The sequence below is a fragment of the Micropterus dolomieu genome, linkage group LG23 (genome assembly GCF_021292245.1).
Source record: "Micropterus dolomieu isolate WLL.071019.BEF.003 ecotype Adirondacks linkage group LG23, ASM2129224v1, whole genome shotgun sequence".
NCBI classification, from domain to species: Eukaryota; Metazoa; Chordata; class Actinopteri; order Centrarchiformes; family Centrarchidae; genus Micropterus; species Micropterus dolomieu.
In genome coordinates this window covers 1,535,871-1,559,368 of record NC_060172.1, presented here as the reverse complement: position 1 = coordinate 1,559,368, position 23,498 = coordinate 1,535,871, and the positions used below count along the sequence as shown (strand labels likewise).

At 40.6% G+C, this 23,498-nt stretch overlaps 1 protein-coding gene across 1 annotated transcript in view; it reads right to left on the bottom strand.

Annotated features, from left to right (window-relative positions):
- Window positions 1-23,498, bottom strand: part of ptprr (protein tyrosine phosphatase receptor type R) — a 39,295-nt gene that overhangs the window by 8,216 nt on the left and 7,581 nt on the right. The window contains exons 2-9 of the mRNA XM_046038877.1: window positions 12,682-12,795; window positions 12,437-12,586; window positions 10,963-11,070; window positions 9,039-9,161; window positions 8,838-8,959; window positions 8,623-8,751; window positions 2,636-2,825; window positions 88-172 (exon numbers count right to left, since the gene is read on the bottom strand). Of these exons, the coding sequence (XP_045894833.1) occupies window positions 88-172; window positions 2,636-2,825; window positions 8,623-8,751; window positions 8,838-8,959; window positions 9,039-9,161; window positions 10,963-11,070; window positions 12,437-12,586; window positions 12,682-12,795 (1,021 nt within the window). The remainder of the gene's footprint in view (window positions 1-87; window positions 173-2,635; window positions 2,826-8,622; window positions 8,752-8,837; window positions 8,960-9,038; window positions 9,162-10,962; window positions 11,071-12,436; window positions 12,587-12,681; window positions 12,796-23,498) is intronic.

The following is a 23,498-nucleotide window of genomic DNA, read 5'->3' as shown; positions in this document are numbered from 1 at the left end:
AATCAAACAACTTCCTGATTCGACAGGAAATGGCAGATGAGGACTGTTTTTGAACCGTTACTGTTTCTTAGCAACAAGAGTACTCACTGGGAAGTATGGTCTTGTATCTGTTCTTGGGTCCGTAGTTTGGGATGTCCAGATCTTTGGGATCGATGAAATTCATGGGGATTTCCTGACACAGAAGAAGAGACGTTCAGTGTTACATATGTATATAAGAAGTCATCCTGCAGCTGCATCAGTGGTGGAAAGTAATGAAGTATAAGTACTTCGTTACTGTACTTAAGTAGTATCTGTACTTACTTGAGTATGTTTAGTTGTTGCAACTTTTTACTTTCACTTCACTACATTTCAAAGCCAAATATCTGACTGTTTACTGCGTTACATCCTGCATTAGAGCTCGTTACGTTGTTATTAGTCGCCTATGCAGCGCACCTGAGTGGAGCAGCAGGGAAAAACAAATGTAAACTGATAAAGCCGACTCGGCACGAATCAACGCCAGCCAGCTGATGCGACACCGGCATACGCAGTGATAGAAAACAGGTCACTCTCGCCAGAGACGGCCTTGCCTCGCTCTCATGTCAAAGGTGAAACTACAACTATGATGAGGGGATGAAGAGGGACTATCTTTCTGGGACCGTGTAAAGAAAAAACTCAATGGAGAGTGAACGTCGGGTAAACATGAGGTCAGCAGATAACAAGTAGCCTAACGTTAATATGCAGCTGCAGTGAATCTGTCTGTCCTGTGCTAACCAGCTCAGCAATGTTGAGTGAAATATAACTATTAACTATTACGTTTGATAAACGCAGACGGACCACGGTGTTTATAAACTGTAGCTTGGAAAAGATGAGCGCATTCCAGCAAGAAACATCTGTGGGAGCAGTCCAGACAGGATGTGAAGGCACTCCTCATACAACATTTTAAAACAACAACTCTGGACTAATGCAAGATGGGAAGCAGTGGATTAACTAGTACTATTGACAAATAAAAATTTGATTAGTGGATGGGTGGATGAACGTCTCAGTAAATACTAAGCATCACATATTCAGCCCAGTCATTTTATAAATAGTATTTTATATTTGAAGATGTATTGAAGGAAATCTGGAGGAGCCAGTTTGATGCAGCTGATAACATTAATATTTAGAAAATATCTATAATTCACAGGGGCTGACGTTTGTCAGTAGAGTAGATGCTGGATCATCAACCAGTCTGAGCACAGCTGATCCACATCCAGCCTTTAGTCTTTAGCAGGTCCCACAGACCCAGGTCAAACACAGGCAGCCTCAGCCAGTGCGAGCACATGACACAAAGACCCAGCAGATTGCCCCCCCACCCCCAGTCTTAACAGACTTCATGAGGTCTGAGTTAGCGCGCAGAGGTCTGTTAAAACCGGCTGGATTTTTCTAGAAGAGGTTTCTATTCAGGCTTCTTACAGAGGGAGGATTGTGGTGTCAGGTGTGACTGTGCAGCAGTCGCAGGGAACGCAGCTGCTAGAGCTTTGGATTATAGACATCTGAAAACTGAAGCCAGCCTTGCTCTGTGTGGGACTGTGAGCTGCACTTTATGAGAGGTGCTCAAGTTAACACGCGTGGGGTTTTGGTGAGATTGTGAATTGAGAAGTTCAGTTAGGTTTGGTTTCCGCCTCCTTGTCTCATCTTGACATACCCAAAGTCCCAAATGGGGTTCTGTGTGTGCGTCAGACGGTCTGAAGGGGATACTTCAGTTTTCCTTACTGTGATTCACTATAACAAACCTGCCTTGAGTGAGTTTAAAAAGATAGATTGTGTTTTGAAAGATTACTTAAGTATTTTTAAAACTAGCTACTTTTTTACTTTTACTTGAGTAACATTTTTCATGTGGTATCTGTACTTTTACTTCAGTATGAAAACTGAGTACTTCTTCCACCCCTGAGCTGCACCGACACCCAACAGGTAGACGCACATCTTTACAGTGTGAAGGGATGCTCTGATCGACTGGGTCCCAAGAACTGTAACTGCATTGAAATGACTCCATCTGTAGGGACTGGGTATCGTTGGAAAATGTTCTGTACCGGCGCCAGCTGATCCAAAATCCATCCCATCAATGCATACCTTAATTTGAGGAATATAAAGATGCTGCAACTCAATATATGCTAGTGCTTGTCATAACACTTCTAAAACACTGTGCATATTTCCACACTCCTGTTTATATTTCTACATTTATATTTGTATGTTTCTTTTTATATTTTGCTCTTGTCAACTTTTATTATTTCTATTCTTTAATGCCTTGATTAGCAAAGTGAGCAAGCTAACTTAACCTCGCTGGTTGCTGCCTTTATGCTTACATTTTTTTGCATCCATCTGTTGTTTATATTGATGCTTTTACCTTGTAGCTCTTTGAGATTTGCTTCAAATGCAAAGAATGCTGAGTAAGCATTTAGCGCCAACTTTCGATACTTGACAGTTTGATACCCAATACTATGGACGCATTGCAGTACTCATAACGTGTTGAAGTTTAAAATCCTGCCCCGACAATCAATAGTCTGGTGGTAGTAGTCTTAAGTTTTTGCAGCTGCTTTGATATTACAATAAAGTCTTCCTGGAAAAATAGGCTGCATTACTGACATTTGGTGAATTATTTTACTGTTTAACTACTTACAGCGAACTCAGCGTGCAGCTTGTGTGTGTTGTTGACGATGTCGCGGAGCTGCTGCCGGGCCAGGGGCCGGCCGGCGGCCAGCAGGTACTCCCTGGCCGCCGCCTCTCTGGGGGTCACCACAGTAACGTTAAGGGGCTCCACTGCGCCGAGAGCCGACATGTCCAACACCAGAGAGACGTTAGAGCCACGTCTGCAGGGGGGGTGAAGGTAAAGGAGGGAATGAAGGAGGGAAAGAAAAACAAATTGTGTTAGAACTGGACCGCCATTGAAGTCTGAAGCCGTCTGTCTTGTGTTTTATTGTTATTTACTCACTAGTGGGCTGTCATTTATTAACTGCACGTTCAACAGTTCAGGGTTCGCACTCTTTTCTAGAGACTGTTCCAGGACAGGGATCGCGTCATACATTTACATGTTCCTCTTTGCAGAAGTCTGATTTTAAAGACGTGCAGTCTGTGGCCAGGGCTGGACTGGGACAAAAAAATTAAATAAAAATTTGGCCCTAGCATTTTTGGCCGAGGCGGCCCACCAAAATCAGTCGGACTCCCCTCACCAATACACCATCGATGCATTTAGGGGGTCAGATTAGGGGTGTGATGAAACACTGAGACGTAACATTTGCACAAGTTTTGGTGGCCATGACTACAAGAGAAGAATATATTTTAATAGACCTACTATTTTAAAACAATATTTATAGATTAAATATTTGATAGGGGGGACTGGGGCTCCTCCCCCCGAAGATTTTTAGCATTAAACACTTAATTTCCTGCATTCTGGAGACATTTTCTGCACCAATTCAAGGTGGAAATGTCTTTATTTTTATAAAAGGAAGCACAAAATTCAGGTGGCAGGTGACAATTCAGAAAATCTAAATATTATAATAATAATAATAATAATATAGTAATCAGTAGCTTATTATTATTATTTGCTTAAGTTACTTTTTTTGAACAACACAGAGGTTTCCTCATTATTTACACTGCAGGTTTTCTTAAGCACAAATAAACCTTTCTCATAGCATTTTTATTTGTTTATCAACATTTCTTGGTGAGATTTTTCTGAACATTTTTAACAAACGCTTTCTAAAAGTGGTGCCTACAGGTCCCCAGTGTAAATGACCCTGCCTCCCTGCTCCCTACCTACAGGCTGAGCTACTCCATGCTTACCGCTGCACCTCCCCTCGCCTCCTGCTCTCTCTCTCTCTCCCTCTCTCTCTCACTGTCACTTTGTCCCTCTGTTTCGGTCACACATGCCTCCTCCTCTGTGATTGGGCCAGTCCAATGTCAGCATTGAAAATTACCCAATGGGCCGCTGTTCATGCTTTACAGGCCGATTGTTGGCCCGTTTTTAATAAATAATTTACGTTACACCGGCCCACCAGGCATTTGATTAGCAGTCCAGCCCCGTCTGTCGCTATTATTAAATATTCTATTACATGTGTAGACATGACGACAAATTGATCTTGTCTTAATGTTGTTTTCTTATAGTATCGGAAAGTCCTTTGAGTTCTATGCTTGGCACGTGCTTTTGTCGGGCTGTATTTTAATCGCTGCTGCCTGAACACCAGTAAATATTAGCCTAAAATGTAGCCTAGTAACAAATCCCAGCTTTCTGTTGAACCTTAGTTTCTAACATCTCTGTGGTCCATAGCACGCGTTGGACCACTGTCACAGCGCCACACTTTATTTAAACTTCAAAACGAACTCGGTGTATTCGAGTTTTATTTTTTCAGAAAACTGGCACTACTTCACAGGTGTGCAGACATCAAAGGTTAATCACAAAATAACAGCAAGCCGTGGTCAGTTTATCACGATATATTAGCCCCTTTACTAACAAAGCTAATCCCAACCGATTGTGAGCTAAAGTTTCATGTCATGTTATCGTCCATTTTATTTATATTTAACGTAGCATTAAGTTTTTGAAGAGACGATGCCAGCAGAGTTTGGAGGATAATACAACTTACATTATTCAGAGTTTCAGTCACTTGAATTAACGTCATCCAACTTGTGCTACTATGTGACGTGACTCAGGGCGTGTTCTGAGCAACCGTAACATCATGTTTCTCCAGTGTTTTCCCATGACTGGAAAATTTGTCAACTGTTTTCCAGGTTTTCCAAGACGCGTGGGAATCCTGCAGTTGCTCTGCTGAAGTTCAGAAAAATATCATTTGGATGTGAGAGTTAATAAAACCAGCTGGAGGAGAAATCTGCCTCTTTCTCAACCAGATAAACATAAACGCACTCTGCATGTTCAGAACAAATCTTTTTTTTTGCTAAACAATCATTCGACAGTATCTGGGCCTGGATGTGCTGTTCAGCAAGTGAGCATGAAGGTTTATTTCTAAACCTCTGTGACACCGTTTCAAGCCTTCATCGACACTATTCCAACAATCTGTGGCGCCGTTTTTAAATCACTGCTCTCAAATTGGACTAGTGAGGCTGTACTTTTTCTGCAGCAATGCTTGTTCAACCTTTAGTAGCAGTAATTTCCATCTCATAATCTCTTTCTACCTTTTCAATAAAAGGTTTTACCTGCAAAGTGTTTTCTGATGGCGTAACCAAATGTGTATTCCATGTGCTGGTTGTTGTCTAACAGACATCCTTAGCTAAAGCAGATATCCAGATGACGTTGTATTATATAAAAACATATTTTCTTACTTAAACAAGACATTTTACATGACGCTGACAAATTTCTTTACTGACTTTACCTGACCAGGTTAATCCCTGAAACAGGAGCAAAAACACTGACTGATTTTAGAGTCATGCTGAAATTGTTTTCTAACGGTTTAGACTTTAGAAAGAGAAGAAAATACAAGGTGTGCTTTGATGGACTGTGTTTGGGTGGACTCTCATCGTCTGGCTACGTGTCGGACGGCTTCCTCTCCAGGATGCTGTTAATTCCTTTTCATCTGATTGCTGATTGGCTGCCATCCAGAGTGGTCAAAACACACACACAGTTACACAAAGAGACACAGACACCAAGAAAAACATCCTGTTCTCACTTTGGGCCTGAAATCTTCCTTCCTTTTCCTACCTTAAGATACTCAGCGTGTTCTCTGCACTTAACACCCTCACACTGAACTCCGCCAGAACAAAATGGCCTCCGAGGTTCGAGTCTGCGGAACGGGCGGTAAATCAACGGAAGAGTTCCGAGCTGCAGATAAAGGTTAAGTGCTCGACTCTGAGCTGAGGTGCAGATAAAGACGTTATCTTTCCGATTATGAAACTACTTAAAAGGGAAATGAACTTCGGCCAAACGTTGAAGAGCTCTTAAAGCAACATTTGCAGAAACACAAGTTCACCATCTAAGGTCGGTCTTACTTAACAAAAAAAATGTTCCTCACGCCCAAACGTGGCTTTCAAACTTAAAATACTTTTACTCTACTGGAGGAATGAATGACATCTTCCAAAAGATATTTGGTCCATAGATTTGTATTTTCGTTGTATGTCTTTGCAGATGAAGTATCTCTGAAGAAAAATCTTTCAAAGTCACTTGTTTTTTTTCCTCCTGGCATCTTGACCTTAAATCCAAGTGACCGGGCTCTGCTCAGCATTTTTACACTTCACTAAGGATGACAGGACGTGCTCGTTTATGGAAGCATCTGCATTTGTTATGTTTCTCCACTTTATTCCTTTGGCAAATAAAACCAAAACTACATGCATGGTTAGGAACCACTAGAGCAGGGGTCGGCAAACAAGTCTGGCATCGAGAAAAAATTTTTTCAAGTCGTTACATGGCGGGCCGGAACAAAGTCAAATAATTTCAAGTTATGTGCACGTTTAGCTCAGTCGGTACTGTGCGGGACTCCCGTTAGGTAGGTTGTGAGATAGATTCCAACTTACTGTGGCTATTTTTTTAATCCTTTGTTAAACAAATTGAATGAAAGGACACTTTTACACATGCTCACAATAAAGCGTGTGCTGCAGTGTGTGTTTGTGTTCCAGCGTTTGATCTACATTCATAAGCCTATGGACACTTATTTTCATTCCCCTGAGGAAATTCAGAGGAATCCAATCACACGTTTACTGACTGCTTTTCAAGAGGTGTGTCAAGCAGGCCAGAGTTTCTTTTGAATGTCCTTCAGAACTCTTCAATGTAAAAGCTCTTAATAAACTCGACATCAAGCATTGCTGCAAAAAACGTTCTCGCACTTTTATTTTAGAGGCTCAGATTAAACAGGTGTGCAAAAAATTCACACAGCTGACTAGAGCAGGATTTTAACAGTTTGGGGCTGATCCCATCAGGCGCCGCCGCCTTCCCCTGCCTGAGTCTGTCCAGTTCCCTCTAAACCTGGAATGAGGAGAATGTTAAAAGTCCGGCAGGTGGTGAGGTGGGGCTGGTGCAGGAAGTGTTGGCCACCGATACCAGACAATTAGGGGCTTGATAGTCAAATCTGTTAAAAAAACATGTTCAGGTCATTAGCAAGAACTAAACGAGCAGTGATCCCCTTTCTCATGCCAGACCAGACCTGCCTCACTCCATTCTGCTTCCACTGCTGTTCCAGTTTATATTTATTTTATTTATATATAACTGAGCAGACCTAACTGGTAATAATGAATCATGTAAACTGCAAAAAGTAACCTAGATGTTTTCTACTTCTTGGCTCGTAGTAAAAAGGTTATTAAAGAAGACCTATTATACTGCTTTTCCAGTCCTGTATTGTAGTTCTGTGACTCTTGTACGGCAGCTTTGCATGATTCAAAGTTCAAAAAAAGAATTATCTATTTGATACTGACTCTTCATGTAGGCCTTCATTTCAGCCTCTGTCTGAAACAAGCTGTAGATGCTCCTGTCTCTTTAAGGCCCCCCCCTCTTAAAGCCCACTGTCTTCTGATTGGCCAAGACCTGAAGTTACCAGGCTGTTGCTATGGGAGCAAATAACCATATATGGAACATCGGCTCCGTCTGGCTCCGTATGTCGTGGAACAGAGCCGTTGCTAGAAAAAGCTGTTCAAAACAGAGCGTCAGAACAGGAGGAAATCTGAGGCTTTGGCTCACAGGGATTTCTTTTAAATACTTTAACCTCATTATCTGAACGCCATCAAAATACAGGCAGCAGTTCCACTTTGCCACAGCGATGTAATAAGTTTATAGTAACGTCACGTTGGAGAAACTACCGAAATAGCTAGCGTGTTCTAATGACAGAAAAGCAATACCTGGAGATTCAATAAGGTAGTTAAGTTGTATGTCAGGATCGTCCACTTGAGGACGGGGCAGACAAAAAGGACACTCATCAACCCCTATTTCTGAAATGTTTTCTATATAACGAAGCCGATCAGAAACAACATAACAGATGACTGGTCATCGGATTTGGGCTTCTAATAGTTCTATGCCAATAAATTGACAAAGACCTGGCTGCTTTCACCCAAAAGGGGCGGGGCATAAGGTGGGGGCAGTGACATCATATTCCAAGGAAAACGCTCCCTTGGGGGGCAAAAAAAAAGACGTTATTATCCGCTGCCTGCCAACCAGGAAGCAAGTGATACACCATTACTTTGAGTTTGTTACTTTTCGCGTTGCCAAAATGCTGGATAGTTTTCTTGCTTTCAGATTTATTTATCGAGGAGGAGACAAGACTGGGCTGTGTTAGGTGAGGGATTCCCCAGAAAGTAAAAGTAAACATTACGGCAGTCGAGCGGCGGCAGGGACCTGGCGGTTTTTAACGGTAGAAATGCGGCAGCGGACGCTGTAACGTTATATGGATCGGATATGCCCAACGCTTGCAGTTTGTGTTCATATCTTTCTTTTTCTTAAGTTGAAAGGTGATCCAAATAAAACCTGACTGCTTTTGTGGCGTCTCTGCGGGGGAGTCGCGGTGTTGGTCTGTTGTTTTGCGCATGTCACGTGACTGAAAACTATGAATACTTGTGGATCAATTCAGTTAGTCTGTAAAAAACGAAATTCATATTGTTGCCATTTAGTTTGAGTCCAAACAAACTAATATGCAGAGAGGCGGGGCTACAACACAGGAAGTCATCTCTCTGTCTTCTTACCTTTCTTGCAGCCCTGCAGCAGGTTTCATCCTGAAGGGGGAGGGGCAGGGCTTGAGCTCGTTATTGGCTGTCGTCGGGGCAAAACTGGCCAGGTGGGCGTGGTCGTTGACAACAGGGACAAGGGCGGGGCTAGGAGGACAAACACAGGCAGACACGTGGTTTATTTCAGTATCTTTCTTTTGAGGAATATTGGGATGCATTGTCAGCTGACTGACCTGGGCAGAGGGACTACAGGAGGGGCGAGGCGGCGGCAGGCTACGATTGGCTGCTGCTGGGGAATGGGCGTGGCGACAGTTGGAGGGAGCTCAGCTTGGACCATGCTTCCTGACGTCACAGCCTGGACAACAAATTAATGAGTCATTCCTATATTTTCTATGTATTTTTACATTTTAACAGTTCTGGTGCCTGGTGCCGACCTTGGTGCCCTTTAACCTCTGGGTGGGGTCTGGAGGGACAGTCGGGGTCAGGTGGCGGTCAGGGGGCGGAGCTTTCAGCTGTCTGTCAGAAACCTGAACCTTTTCCTTAAGTCGGTACAAAACCTGGAGATCAGAAAGGAGAGGAAAGAGAATTCATCAATACATTTTCTTTTCAAATGAGGGACTGATGAAGGATCTGTGAAAATCAAGGAAGTAGTCCCATCCCGCCTGAGTACACGTCTGAACTGTGTCCATAGCACTGAGTATAAAAAAAACGCCAAATATTTCATTCTAGCATCATTTTTTTTACTTATTTAAATCAGGCCTTTCTAACTTTATAACTAACCTTTCGAAAAGTTCTTTATTTAACACTGATTCATTGGGGAGTTTGAGACATTTCGGTAAATAAATAAATAAATAAATAAAGTATAAAACATTTCTCTTTTTCTCAGCTTAAAAAAGGTATTATAAAAATATTGGTACAGAATCAAATGTTCAAATGATATTCAGCTTTGTTTAGTTGACAGAGCTCCTTTTTCCTGCTTCTAGTTGTCACAAATTTATCCCAAATGTGCAGACAAACCCCAGCTATTTAAAAAAGTCGTGAGAGGTTTTGACTAAATCATTAACAGAAACTCTGTGGGAGACATTGTTCATATGAACCGCACTGTAATAAAAAGGCCTATTTTGTCTTTAAATTAAAAGATAAATGTCTGTTATATGATTCTGCTTGCAGTGAAATGTGTCTCCTAAAATATTTGTTCATAAAAAAATATACAGAAAACACCAAATACTGTTTGCAGACAAGATCAAGCTGCCTGGGTATTATACTTTACTTATATTTAATAACAATGAAATATTTCTGCACACTGTTCATTGCCAGTGCACACGGTCACAGTCACTAAATTTCATTTGGTTTTCCTACAATAATCTGCTCCTGACAGGCATGATTTTATGCTCACATTTATGAAATCTGAAGAATCACCTGGATGTAGTTTTTTTCTAAATTCACTGAATACTGAAACTGAAGCCAGATCAGAAGGAACACAGCAGAGAAAGACACAGTGAAGAAAGTCTGTTCTCGAAAATGCAAGTTTCCAGCTACTTTCTCGATATTATTAACATAATAGTGAATAAAAAGCTAAATTGCGAGTGGAGAGAGAAAACTGTAAAGAGAGGACTAATAAAAATGTCACATTTAGATTTAATTTAAATGCAGACGTTTCATCCAGCACATCAGGTCTGAGACACACAGGACAGAAAACTGATTATGAGCTGGTTTCTCTGTGCAAGTTCTCCCTCTTGTGGATTAAATGTCACACTGCAACACCAGAATGGGGACAATATTTTATACATGAAGTACGTATACACATAGTATTTATTTATTCCTCTTTATTAATATGTTTATCCTTTTCTTTTTTTACCTTTTTATCTTTTTAGTTGACTTTCTCTTTGATTATTTGTTATTTGTTTGTGTTTTATATCCCGGTGGGGACTTTAACCTGAATGCACAGGTAGAGACGCTTGTTGAGGGTTAAGACTTGGTTTTAGGGTTCAGGTTAGAGTTACGCATGTGTTTGTGGTGGTTGCGGTTAGAGTTAGAGGACAGGGAATGCATTTTGTCAATGAGATGTGTGTGTCTGAAGGCCAGGGTACAGTGACCCTGCCACCGTGGCCGGCTGCCTCAGCCAATCAGAGCGGCCGGGGGTTTAGCAACGTGAGGTCAGCGATAATGCTGATGTGTGTGTGCTCTTTTACTTCATCCATCTTTGTGAGGACAGGTTTGAGTTTTACACCTTCAAAGTGACGACATTCTGCCTGGTTCTTACTTCTTCAAGGAGTCTGAGGTTTGGTTTTAAGGGTTAATGTGGTTTCCCCACAAGTTTAGTTGTTCCAGATGTTTGTGTGTGATACTGTATTTTACCATCAAGCAGGTGATGACGATGACGAAGATGGTGAAGAAGAGGACGACAGCGTAAAAACCTTCTCTGCTCCACACGTGATCCCTCTGCCCGCCCTGCAGGACGTTCTTCTGCAGGAAACAGAGAGAATGAGAAGGGAAATAATTTGAGTAAAATCTTTACAAGACTTATACTCGTAGCAGCTCCAGTCCTGCGAAATGATTAAAGAATCCATCTTAAGCAGGCCTGTAAAAAGTTCTACGTCTAACTCATTTCAAAGCACCGATCATTTCGCTGAGCTGTCAGCATCAGACCATCTAATATTTTCTCAAACGTGCAGGATAATTACACACTTGGAGTTTCAGTCTCTTGATATTTAACGTTCAGCAGCAGAAAAGCAGAAGAAAAACTTTACTTTCTGGCACCAGGTCTGATTTAGCAGCAGTTTATGCAGATCAGATGAACTGCAGCTCATTTACAGCTGCAGTTTTAGCAAATACAATCCAAACTGAAAAACTGTGGTGTGGTGAAAACTGTTGTGCCTCTGTGTCCCAGGTATTAGTCTAACCCAATTTAGATAATTCCACAACATGACGTCTGCATGAAACGTGGGTAAATGAACAACACGGTAACAAAATAAGCAGCAGTCAAGAGTTGATTATTTTATTTATCGACTTATCTACAGATCATTTTCCCCATTAACTGATTAGTTGTTTGATGTGTCAAACATCAGAAAAGAGTGAAAAATAAACAACGTAATTCAACAGAGCCCAAAGCGATAACTTCATATAGCTTTGTTTGTTCAACCAACAGCACAAAAACAAACATTTTCAATGTAACTGATTGGAAAAGTGACAAATCTTTACTTTAGAAAACGTGGAAATTTCAAATATTCGGCATCAAATCTGTGTGAAAATTTACCTTAAAAGTGAACTGATTATCAAAAGAGCTGCAGATTAATTTTCTACCCATCAACAAATCGTTGCATCTCTAATCAGATCTAATCATTTCAGTTAATGGTATGACAGTACAGCGTCCCCTTATTGAGAGTTTGGAGGCGACCTCCAACAGTAATTCACTTATTCCTAAAAACATCTGAGAAGTAGCATCTTTAGTGATTTATGTGAGATGACTGCAGTGACAGGATACATGTTTTAATCTCAGATATTTGCTGGAGTATTCCTTTAAAGGATGCAGACAGACCTGTTTTGTTGCGTCTGCTCCTCAGTGATACTTACAGGGAGTTCCTGATTTGTTACTGTAATATTTTTATTACAGACGAGCTGTCACATTTCTCATGGCTGGAAGTGAGAGTAATAATATTAATACAATCTATAAAGCTGCTCTGTTCTTCCTCAGGCTGATCGATGGGACTTTAATACTTCCATTAAACCTTTAGCAGCAGCACTCTGCTCTCTAATAATCCTCTCCAACCGTCTCCACGGGGACCAACGAGGCTGCTTAACGAGCCGCCGTTACCTAGCAGTAGACACACACCTCAGTTGCGACTTCAGTGATGCCGAAGTGTCCCAAGTGGCGGTGAAGGACCCTGACGTTCAGTGATTGGATGACCTCTTCAGCAGGGCGGGGCTCAGAGATCCCCAACCCATCAGAGGACACGAAGAGCTCGATGCCATTCTTCTCCTCCTGTAAGAGCAGTCAGTCAGTCAATCGGTAAAATCAATCAATCAAATCAATCAGTGGAGTGTAAAGTCTGAATGGTGCGAGTCTGGGCGCCTTACATTCAGCCGGTTGATGTGCACGTGTCCTGTGGGAACGCCCAGCGCCGCCGCTACACCTTCGCGGAACCACCGAAGAAGACTGGCGTTCAGCCTCCTCACATCCACGGCCAGGTACTGCGAGAGAATCAGAATCTTCAGTTAGCCTCACTTTAGCCTTCGCTTTACAGAGCACAAACGGTTTAGACACTGCGTTGCACGAAACATGGTGTCGTGACCATGTATCCACCGGTCCTATTAGATAACGAGAAATAACTGTATCAACTTGATTGAAAAGTGTCTAAACAGGGAAGGGATTCAAGAGCTCTGGAGCCCTGCAATAGATGATGCTATCGTCCATCGCCGGTGATCATTCCTCTAATGACTGTATAGGCGACCAACTGTATATTTCATGCATTACATAAATCAGTATGTCAATACGTACAAGCCCTCAGTTAGGGTTGGATATCGAGAACAGGTACCAAGTTGGAATTGATACCACATTTCCAAGAACTTGGAATTTGATTCGTTAAGACCCGTGCGTTTAAATTCTGCTTTTCGGTTCCTAACTTTCTGTAGTAGCTCCTGACTGAACTGCAGTGAGCATTTTACAGCCCATAAAAGTGTCTCTTATCTGCCAGGAGCTGCCACGCCGACCTAACGTCACCTCACTTGTTACGTCGACAAAGCCTGAAGAAGAGATTGCTTCTGTTTCCCGTCATTGGACCGTGGCGGACCGCAGCAAACGCTTGGCTTAGTTTCACTAAAAAAAAAAAAAAAAAAAAAAAAAAAAGAGAACACCACAGTAAAAATGCACCAGCTGCAGTCAGGAGGTTTGGTGCGAGGGAGGAAGCAGCTCCGACATCTGAAGGAACGCTTCACCGTGTTCAACGTGTCGCGCTCTCCCAGATCCAGCTAACGCTAACAGCAGCAACGGCTCAGGTACAAAACACTGAGTGAGCTGACGTTCAGCTTTTATACTGAAGGGAAACCAACGGTGGCTACAGATGAGACGAGTCCCCAGAGACGCCGCTCTAGGACAGAGACTCATTTCACTTTCAGAACCGAGATTCAATAAGAACCGGATTCTATAAGTAGAAACTATAAAATTGAAACCCAACCCTACTCTGGGAATACAAACCTCTCTGAATGGTGGAGTTATTTCTGAACAGCCTTATAAGTTCACATTTAGGCCTAAAAAACTCTAAGAACTAAATCATCACTCCTTCCTTAGAGACACCCAACATGGACCTGGAGGATTTCTTCAGTTTGCAGCTTTTATCACCGAGCAGATCGAATCATAACATCATGTCTGCGTCTCCTTCTGTGTTATTTTATCTCCCTCTCTGCTACGCCCACCTCGCCCCCTCTTGTTTGGCTCCTCTGGTTTTCCCAACAGTCACTCAGCTTTCAGTGAAATGTGAGATAGGTGAAACACGGTGTGTGTGTGTGTGTGTGTGTGTGTGTGTGTGTGTGTGTGTGTGTGTGTGGATCGATTAGGGCTGCAGCTAACGAGGATTTTAGTATTCGAAGCTTCTATAGATTATTTCAATGCTTCATCGATACGTCGTTTAAGAAGTACTTTTACTTGGCGGCGGCGGCGGCGAGTTAAAAAAGGTGCAGCTCCCCGACACCCAGTTAATGCTTGACTGTGAGGTCACAGGAGAACAACAAACGCACGTGGTCACATTTTCAGCTGAGGACTGCGGCTTACTTTGGCTTCAACTCAACAGTAAATCATGATTTCAGTTAGATGCTAAAGTTGCTGTTACCTCGTCTGTGGTCCGCTGGCAGAACACCGGCTGCTTTCTGATCAGGCGCCGTCGTGCTGTTGCCGAGGCGACATAAGTTTCGTTTTACAGTGGACGGACTGTGACATTACAGAGTAGTTGTTTTCTTTTAGCTTAAAATAATCCCATACTTTGGACACTTTCTTCTTCGTCCCTCGCTGTTTTCCCTCTTCCTCCACTTTGCAAACAGCACGCGATGTGCGACAGTAATAAATGTCCCTGCGAAACAGTGCGCCGTGTAGTTATACGGATTAAAAACGAAGCATCGATGGAAAGAATTTGCGTCGATGCATTTAATTAATCGTTTCAGCCCTAGAATCGATACTAATAAACTCCCATGATTCTCAATACCAATTCAATACCATGGTAAAAATCAAACACAATTAAACCCATGTTCAACATGTACTCTTAATTTAACATTTGAACATTACAAAGAACAACTAACAGCTGTGAGAGGATGTCCAGGACAGATGAGAGGTGGTTTGATGTCAATATATTCATAAATGAGAAAGCTGTTGAAATTACAACCTCGAAATGTACATAATTCATTACTTAATTTTCTCTACAGGTGTGAAATGTTAATGTGTGGTCACTATATTGGTAGATGTCTGAGATTTTTATATTGAAAAGCAAAGCAGTTATTGATTATAAAATTGGATCGTATTGCACTTTTCAGACGGTCCCTAACTCCTCCTACAGTAACAGGAGCTTGGACAGACGTTCAGATCGTTTTCAGCGGAGCTGCTGCGGCTGCACTTGTCGCCATCTTCCACCTGTCGGTACCTTCAGTACCTGGTCCCACACTTTGGGTCGGGCATAAATAGGGCTTAAAGATTTTGTTTAGACAAAACACGAAGCAGATTTTAGACACTGAACAACTGTGTGAGACGTCGACAGAAAGACGGCAGTTGAAAATAGATAAATAAATAAATAAATAAATACATACAAATGTTTAATGCTATTTCAGGGCTTTACGAAAGGACTTTACAAACACAGACAAGAAGAAACATTATAAAGACTGGAGGAAAATAAAAATAAATGTTTTCTGTCCTTGTGCTGCTGCCACACCTGAATTTCAAGAAAAGGTTTATTTTTTCATCCGGTCTGTCTCTTTCTTTGTTTTATATCACTAAGAAGTATGAAATATCTTTGATTGGTCTAACATAACAAGACATTAGAAGACATCACAGACTGATTTTTTCAATATTTCCTGAAATTTCACAGATAAAAACTATCAAAATAATAACCGCCAGATTAAATCAACCATGTTGATTTTTTGCAACCAGCGGCACCGGATGTGACCACATTCAGATGACACAGTGGCGCTAGCTAGCTTTGTTAGCAAGGTGCATCTGTAATTCACATCAACTGTAATATTAACCTGGGATACTAAATTTGGCTAGCGACAAACAGGCTTGAAACAAAACATACTTATCAGAAAAATCTTTTTTAGCGGCGCTGGTTAAATGTACACAGAGCAGCTGAGGGAATAAATCAGCTGAGAAGTAGAAACATTTTCTGTGTCCGAAATCCCCACTCACTCCCTACCCCCTCTGTAGAAGACTATATAGTGAGCTCACTCGCATTATTAAAACAACACTTTTGGACACTACCCCGATCCTTATTCCGGCGCCGTTAATTATGTCATTGCCGTCAGACAATCAGTTATTTTCTATCAGCGCAATGCATGATGGTATATATGGCTTGGTTAGTGACATCGGTTGTCCACTACTTTTCAAAATGCATTCTGGGATACACTGAGTGGACTATATAGGGTATAATAACTCTCACTATACATTCGGACAGCACTACAAAATGGCGAGCTTACTATATGGTCCACTATATAGTGAGTTGTGGGTGATTTCGGACACAGCCAGAGACTTCTATACTTCTTACAGTCTTTGAGCTAAGTTAAGCTGAACACATCCTGAATCTCTGAGTCTGAACTGGACACACAGAGATTAAACAGATATTGATAATTACATCTGTGACTTAAAAAAAAAAACAAGACGAGTTCCCCAAAATGATCGGATTGTTCCTTTAAATCAAGTTAAAAGAAAACAAACAAGTCTGACCTCTGCGAGTCTCCGTCCATCAGCTTCAAACCCACCGACTGCTGCTGCTCTAACAACACTGTTAGCTCTGTGTGTGTGTGTGTTTGTGTGTGTGTGTGTGTGCGCTCTAATGGCTAAAACAACATGTTCTGTTGCCACTTAATTCAATATCAGGAACAATAACCACGGCCAGACAGGCTCAACACACACACGCCGCTGATGTTATTATCAGTCTGTCTCTGGTTACAGTTTGTTCTGTTAAAGAAAAACTCTATTTTTCCTCAAACTGTCCAAATAAATAACCAGGCACCTGATATATGGTTTTATTTTCATTATCGACTACTATTTCAATTATTTTCCAAATGAAATCAGTCAATCCCTCAGCCTATAAAGTGTCCGTCCAAAACCCCAAATATTCAGTTTATTGTTAGAAAACCAAGAAAATGTAGAAAATCTACACATTTAGGAAGCTGGAAACAACATATATTTGTATTTTTGCTTTAAAAATATGTCTCAAACTATTAATAAATTATCAAAATTGTTGCGGATTCATTTTGTTTCAGCTATGACCTGCAATAAACCACTGCAAAGTTTAAGCAAAAAAAACTGAGCCAAACAACAATTAATTAATTCAGCAACTAAATAACATTAATTGGTTGCTGTCTGTTTTAAAGAAACCGTTCAACCAAAGAATTAAATAGTAACAGCCAATAAATAAGAAGAAAAACCTGGATAACCTGAAAACAACTCTAAACAACAGCTCCAGTCTTACCAAGTGAACACGGTTGATCTCCCCGTCGCTCACAGGAAGATTTTCACTCAATAGATACAGAGAGAAGCTGCCCGCCTGTCAGTCGGAGCTCAGGGACTTTTCGCTCCATTTCCTGATCTAGCCATTCCGTGATATCTGATTGGCTTAGAGGGGACAGGAGCTCAACCTGTCACCCGATTGGCTGCTGTCCAGGTAATGCCATTATCCTGCTGCGCTTCCTGTCAGGATCAGGTGCTATTTCTGTCCCCCACACACACACAGAGTAATAACCACTAACTAGCTGATAGCCCTCGGGTCAGCGGGGGGGAAGCCAATTTAGACCAATCAGATATCACAAAGGGGAGGGGGGTGAAGAAAACTGTTTACAAGGCGGGGATGAGTGATGAGAACTAAAAACATATGAAAATGAGAATTAATTGGTCAAAAGAGGCAAAAAGGTGAAAATAAAAATAAAGGATTAAAATGAGCCGTTAGCAGCTCGACCATGAATCTCCAGACAAGCATCACAGGACTGCTGCGATACTGAAGAAAACTTAAAAACAGGATTGTTGTCAGGTTCTGCGGCTCCTCGTTTCTGTCATTTCTAAGCCGAGTGGACCTTTTCTTCCTTCTACCTTGCTGTAGACTTCACATTGAGTCTTTACTCTTATTTTAACATCATAAGATCTTTAACACACACCTGTTTTGATCAACTTTTAGCTTGTGTGACATGTTCTAATTTTACTGTTGGTTTCCTGAGCGTTACCATCCCTAATTTATTCAAAAACACCAACACTGTTTTTATTTTAGTATTTCCAGTGAGCTGAGAATCTCTGCTCTTGTATGAATGTCATGAAGCTGTACACAGAGATATATATTATGTCTTTATAAATATAGGGAATATTTTAATGAATAAGCCTGAAATATTAAATTAATGAAAGAGTCAGTTTCTGCAGCTTGTTAGCTGTGCGGCTTCTCTTCAGGGCGCTGACGGAGAAAAACGTGAGCGCCACGTGCAACATCCAGCTCAATGAGATCACACACACACACACACACACAGCTGAATGAGTGGGTTGACACGAGGTTAAATTATTCACGCTTGTGTTGGTTCCTTTGAGAAAAAATGGCTGCAGTTTAGAGCAGAGAAGGCTGAGGAATCTGTAATCTGACATCTGACCTTCTTACTGCTTTAATTTTTATTTCTGTTTAATCGCTGACTGTGGAATAGTTTGCTAAATTAATATTACATTAATATCATTCATCATTACAGCATTATCTGAACATAAATATGTCGCAACGTATTCAAAACAATCAAAATGACAGCGACCAACAGCACTTTGAGGGCGGCACCGGTCGCTCTGGTTATAATGAACTCGAGATGCATCGTTTCAAACATCTTTGCATCAGTAACATCCGATTTATTTATATAAACTTATTAGTAGAGGCCCTATGTTTTTATCATTTAGAACAGTGACCAATCATTTGGTATCAAATTGGTTACGTGACATTTAGTTTGATTCCTCCTGAAGTGTCGAGGCGTGTCACTTTAGATCAACATGGAGGAGGAAGAGCTCAAATGTTTGAAGACACTTTGGATTTTTCAAGCGAGAAAAGACGCATGCAGTTTGCTAAATATGTGGAGTGTGGAGACGTCTTTTTCAATTAAGCTAACGACTAATTCTGTGTATTCTAAAGAAGAAAAAGTTTCCTGTTACTCGATTAATTTCGACATCACTGATGTGATAATAACAACAACAACAACAGACATTAATTAGGTCACTTTACTTCAAACTTTAAATGCTTCTGACGTAGGTTTATTTCAGTACTGAGTAATGCAGTATGATAATAAATGTATTTCTGCATCAGTGTGGAGCAAAGAAAACAGACTGTACTGTTGTTGTTGTCTCTAATGTTAGTTTCAGCTGCTGTTAAATAAACTGAAAATATGAAACGGCCGAACGTTGGATGACACACGGTTAACGTTAACGGGGCAGAAGTTACTTTTAACATGAAGGCAATGAATAAATACTTTACTACGTGTCCTCGTGCTGATAATGTGCCGTGCTCGTGTGGAGACAGGAAGTACACAGGATTTGCGGCGCTGCCGTCAGTGCTCCGGGATACTTTCACGTCACGTGTTCCTGCTGCTTCACGTGTTCATTGTTTCCAGTTCACAGAGCGGTTTAGTGTCAGTCGAAAATACTCCCAAACTTCAGACGGTCGAAGGCGCGGTCTTGAAGCTGGAGCTTTTCCGGGGGAATCCCTGCTAACAGCGGATGCAGCGACGCTTCGACGCACGTAATGCGAGTCGACGTATTTACGTAATCGATCATGTCGACTACGTTGACGAATCGCCCTAGCCCTATCTACAACGATGCACAATGTTTCCTCTTAACGGTTGTTCCCACACATCCATGCAAAGAAAAGGCAACGGCACAACACAAATGCATCAAAAAATTCTTAGTTTTAGTTTATTTTTGGAAAATGCTTAGTTTTAGTTTATTTTTGGAAAATGCTTAGGTTTATTTTAGTTTTTATTAGTTTCACGCATTGTTCACGCATTGTTGAAATAAATACAACTAAATGAAGCACATGAAATCTACAGTATAATTTCTAACCTACATACACAAAACCCTAAAATCAAACTACCCTAATCCTACAGTGGTCTCAAGAAATGTATTACATCAGTGTCTAGCTCTATCATTCTTGGTTAAATAGGTGAAATACAATAAATTGAGGTGAAACACAATTGATGGACAGCTTAGACATTGGAAGATAGTGGAGGCCCTTCGTGGAGCCACAAACAACAGGTCCCTAGCACCCTGAAGGCAAGTATGACTGGAAAGTAGTTAAAATTAAAATCTTAACCTTTATTAATTCAAAAAATAGGTATAAAAACAATGTGAAGCACAAAGAGACAGTTTGGCTGAGATATCAGTGAGCCCATAAAACACACACTAGCTGACATGCAGTAAATATAACGACCAGCAGACACGTTAACGCAGTGGAAGGGGAGCTCAGTCAGTGGGCAAGTTCATCATCTCATCATCATCATCTGAGCCAGACCATCAGAACAGAACAAGGAAAAGAAAACCATCAAGACAGCGACTCACTACCTGCAACCCAAACTAAACACGGTCACACCAACTGCCCCACAACGTTAGTTCAGTTCTGCTTCATATCCACTTGAAATGTAGGCTTATTTAGGTCCTATAAAATAAATAAAACAAAAACTAAGGACTTTTACTCTTTAATTTTAGTTAGAGTTAGTTAGTTATTTTTGTAAAGCCTCGTTTGTATTTTTATTTCAGTTCACCACAATGTTTCTTCACATCTAGTTTTCGTTATTTCGTTCTTCTTCGTAAACGATTATAACCTTGCCCACCCAAGAGCCAATGCAGTGTGCAAAAACAAATCAAAAACAACATTTTTTAAAGGTCAAAAAGAAATCGCATAAATTAGATGCTTACAGAGTTGCATTACTAAGAAACAAATATAAAGTAATTTATGATTCATCTCAAATAAAATCAAACTGAACAGTGCTGAAATGCTTAGCTTATGCTCATTCCTTTGCATCACGTGGTATCGCATTGTGTGGAATATAATCGTATCGTGTCTCATAGGTAGTTGCCTCTTATCTTTAATGTATGAGATGTGGTGTTTATACAGAAAACAGATGAAACTGCAGTCGTAACACAGAGTCCTGAATGAATCATGTTTCTCTCTGTGGGTTTTAAGTGGCGTCACAGTTCTTTCTACTAGCAGAGGTAACACACACACACACACAGCTGACATTAATTATTCAGCACACACACACACACACTAGTCTACAGCGTTCTTATGCGAGCAGGCTGATAACCTGAACACAGCGAACCAGCCTGCTGTGATTTAATTGTTCTTGTTCAAATATTTATTTAAAGAAATTAACCGATTCGCAGGAAAAGCAGCAACATTCAAAGAGTCAAACTGGCCCTTTCAGCCGATCAGATCGCTTTAAATTAAAAATCCAAACCCGCTGATCAGGATGTTTGCCTGTAATTCCTTTATTTGTCCTATGATTTGTTGTCTGCTGAGATTTTCAGTGCCTCAATCGTCTGCTTGCATAGCAGACACTGTACCCTACACTTTGCTTTGCTTGCTGGTTCTTAAACCCGAAAGCAAATGGCGTTTTGAGGCAGGCTGTGGTCGTCTTCCAACCACCAGGAGCTGGCCTACATGTTCCACTCTTTATTCCTCCCTTATTTTCACATAATTTGCACTTAGTGAAGATACTGAAACCAAATATTTCCTGCTGATGCTTCACCTTAAAGGTTTTTCACCAGCAAACCAGCAACAGATTTTACTGTGAGGCATCTGGTAGCATTAGCAGCACTCTTCTTCAATGAATATCAGTCTAAAATGTATATTGTGAGGCCCCACAAAGAACCGTGAAGATGCCGTGAAACTGTAACCTGTGTCAGCAGTAGGGCTGGGCAATAAAACAATAATGATAATTATTGCAATATAATTTTCCTGAACAACAATATAATAAATTTTCAATATATATCATCAATAAATATTTGGTTTAATTCATTTGAATCACGAACAAATTAGCACTTTTTCTATTAAAATATTTATTTTGTTTAGGAAAAGGGACTGAAAAAAGATTTACTAATCATATCTGTTAAATTTGTTCTCCCTCAGATTTGTTGAGTGATCCACTGTTTGATCCAGTGTTTGTTTCTGACCATAAAGAAAAGTAGAACCACATAATTATCCATCTGGTTTCTTCAATTTTCACTCAGAAGCAAAAAATAAAATAAAATCAGCCTTTAAACTGGACAGAAATAATGATTTGACATTTATCGTGCTAACATTTTTGGCCATATCGCCCAGCCCTAGTCAGCAGCCTGGGTAACAACCCTCTACAATACTGACGAGGCTGCAGCTCCTCCTACTCTCATGGATTTCAACTGAATATTTCAAAGCACAGAAACAAAATTCAGCCTAATTCAGCTTCACCGACAACACACACATTCAGCTTTTCATGCTGGAACACACAACCTCATTCTAACACTCACACACACACTCACAGTTGACTACAGCAGAGTTTGTGTGTGACAACCAGCCTGCACGTGATGTGAGCAAAGGCCACACACACACACACACACACACACACACAGTAATGTCTTGCAGGCATGTGGTGTGATGCAGAGATGGGAGGCGACTGGGTACCATCTGGGTCTTACACAACCTCTCTCCCTCCCAGCTTCCATCTAAACACATTTTCTTCTGTTATATTATGTTCAAAGACAAATATTGTAATAATAATAATAATATTATGGATAATATAAAACAATAGAAAAATAATCATAGGGCTGCAACTGATGATAATATTCCACATTTAAAAACACCCATCATCATTTCCTAAAAACAAATCGCTTGTTTTGTCCAACATAATGTATAATAATGTAGAGCTGGAATGATTAGTCAGTTGATCAATTTAAATTACTCCCAAATATTCTCTGCAACATGTTAAATGTGAGGATTTGGTTTTTTAATAACTGTAAACTGAGTATCTTTGGGATTTGGACGTATTTCAAGACATGAATATCACGTCGGCTCTGGTAAACAGATTTTCACTATTTTATGACATTTAATAAAAGCAAAAAAAATGTAAAAACTATCAATTAAGAATTATCGACTGATGAATTAATACTGAAAATAATTAGTTGCGGCTTAAATTAAAATCATAATAAAAATGACAAGAAAAGCAGCAAATAATCACAAGAAGCAGGAACTAGCTAATGTTTGGCATTTAAATCTGAAACAAACTTGCTTAACATTAACATCAATTACCACAATAGTTGCCAGTTTATTTTATATCAATAGACTAATTTACTTTTTCATTTTAGCCATAATCAATAACTTTTATCAAATCTGCCAGATTCGTACATTTTGAATTACTGAATCTCGTGTGTGATCCGATAGTGATGATGATGAAATTCTAATAAATCAGCATCAGCTTCAAATACCAATCAATAAACAAAATGTGTTGTTGGTTGATCACAGTACTGACGCTCAGATACACAAAAGTTACACAACAGATTTTGGACTGGCCTAGTGAAACCTGCAGGTATTTAGAGTTTGTAAATGTATTCCTCTGCACAAATGTGTAGTATTCAGTTTTTTCCTCTCCATCCATTAGTGACGTGGTTGTCATAGTGTTGTGATGGAGCGGCAGCAGCCTGCAGGGACAGGTCACAT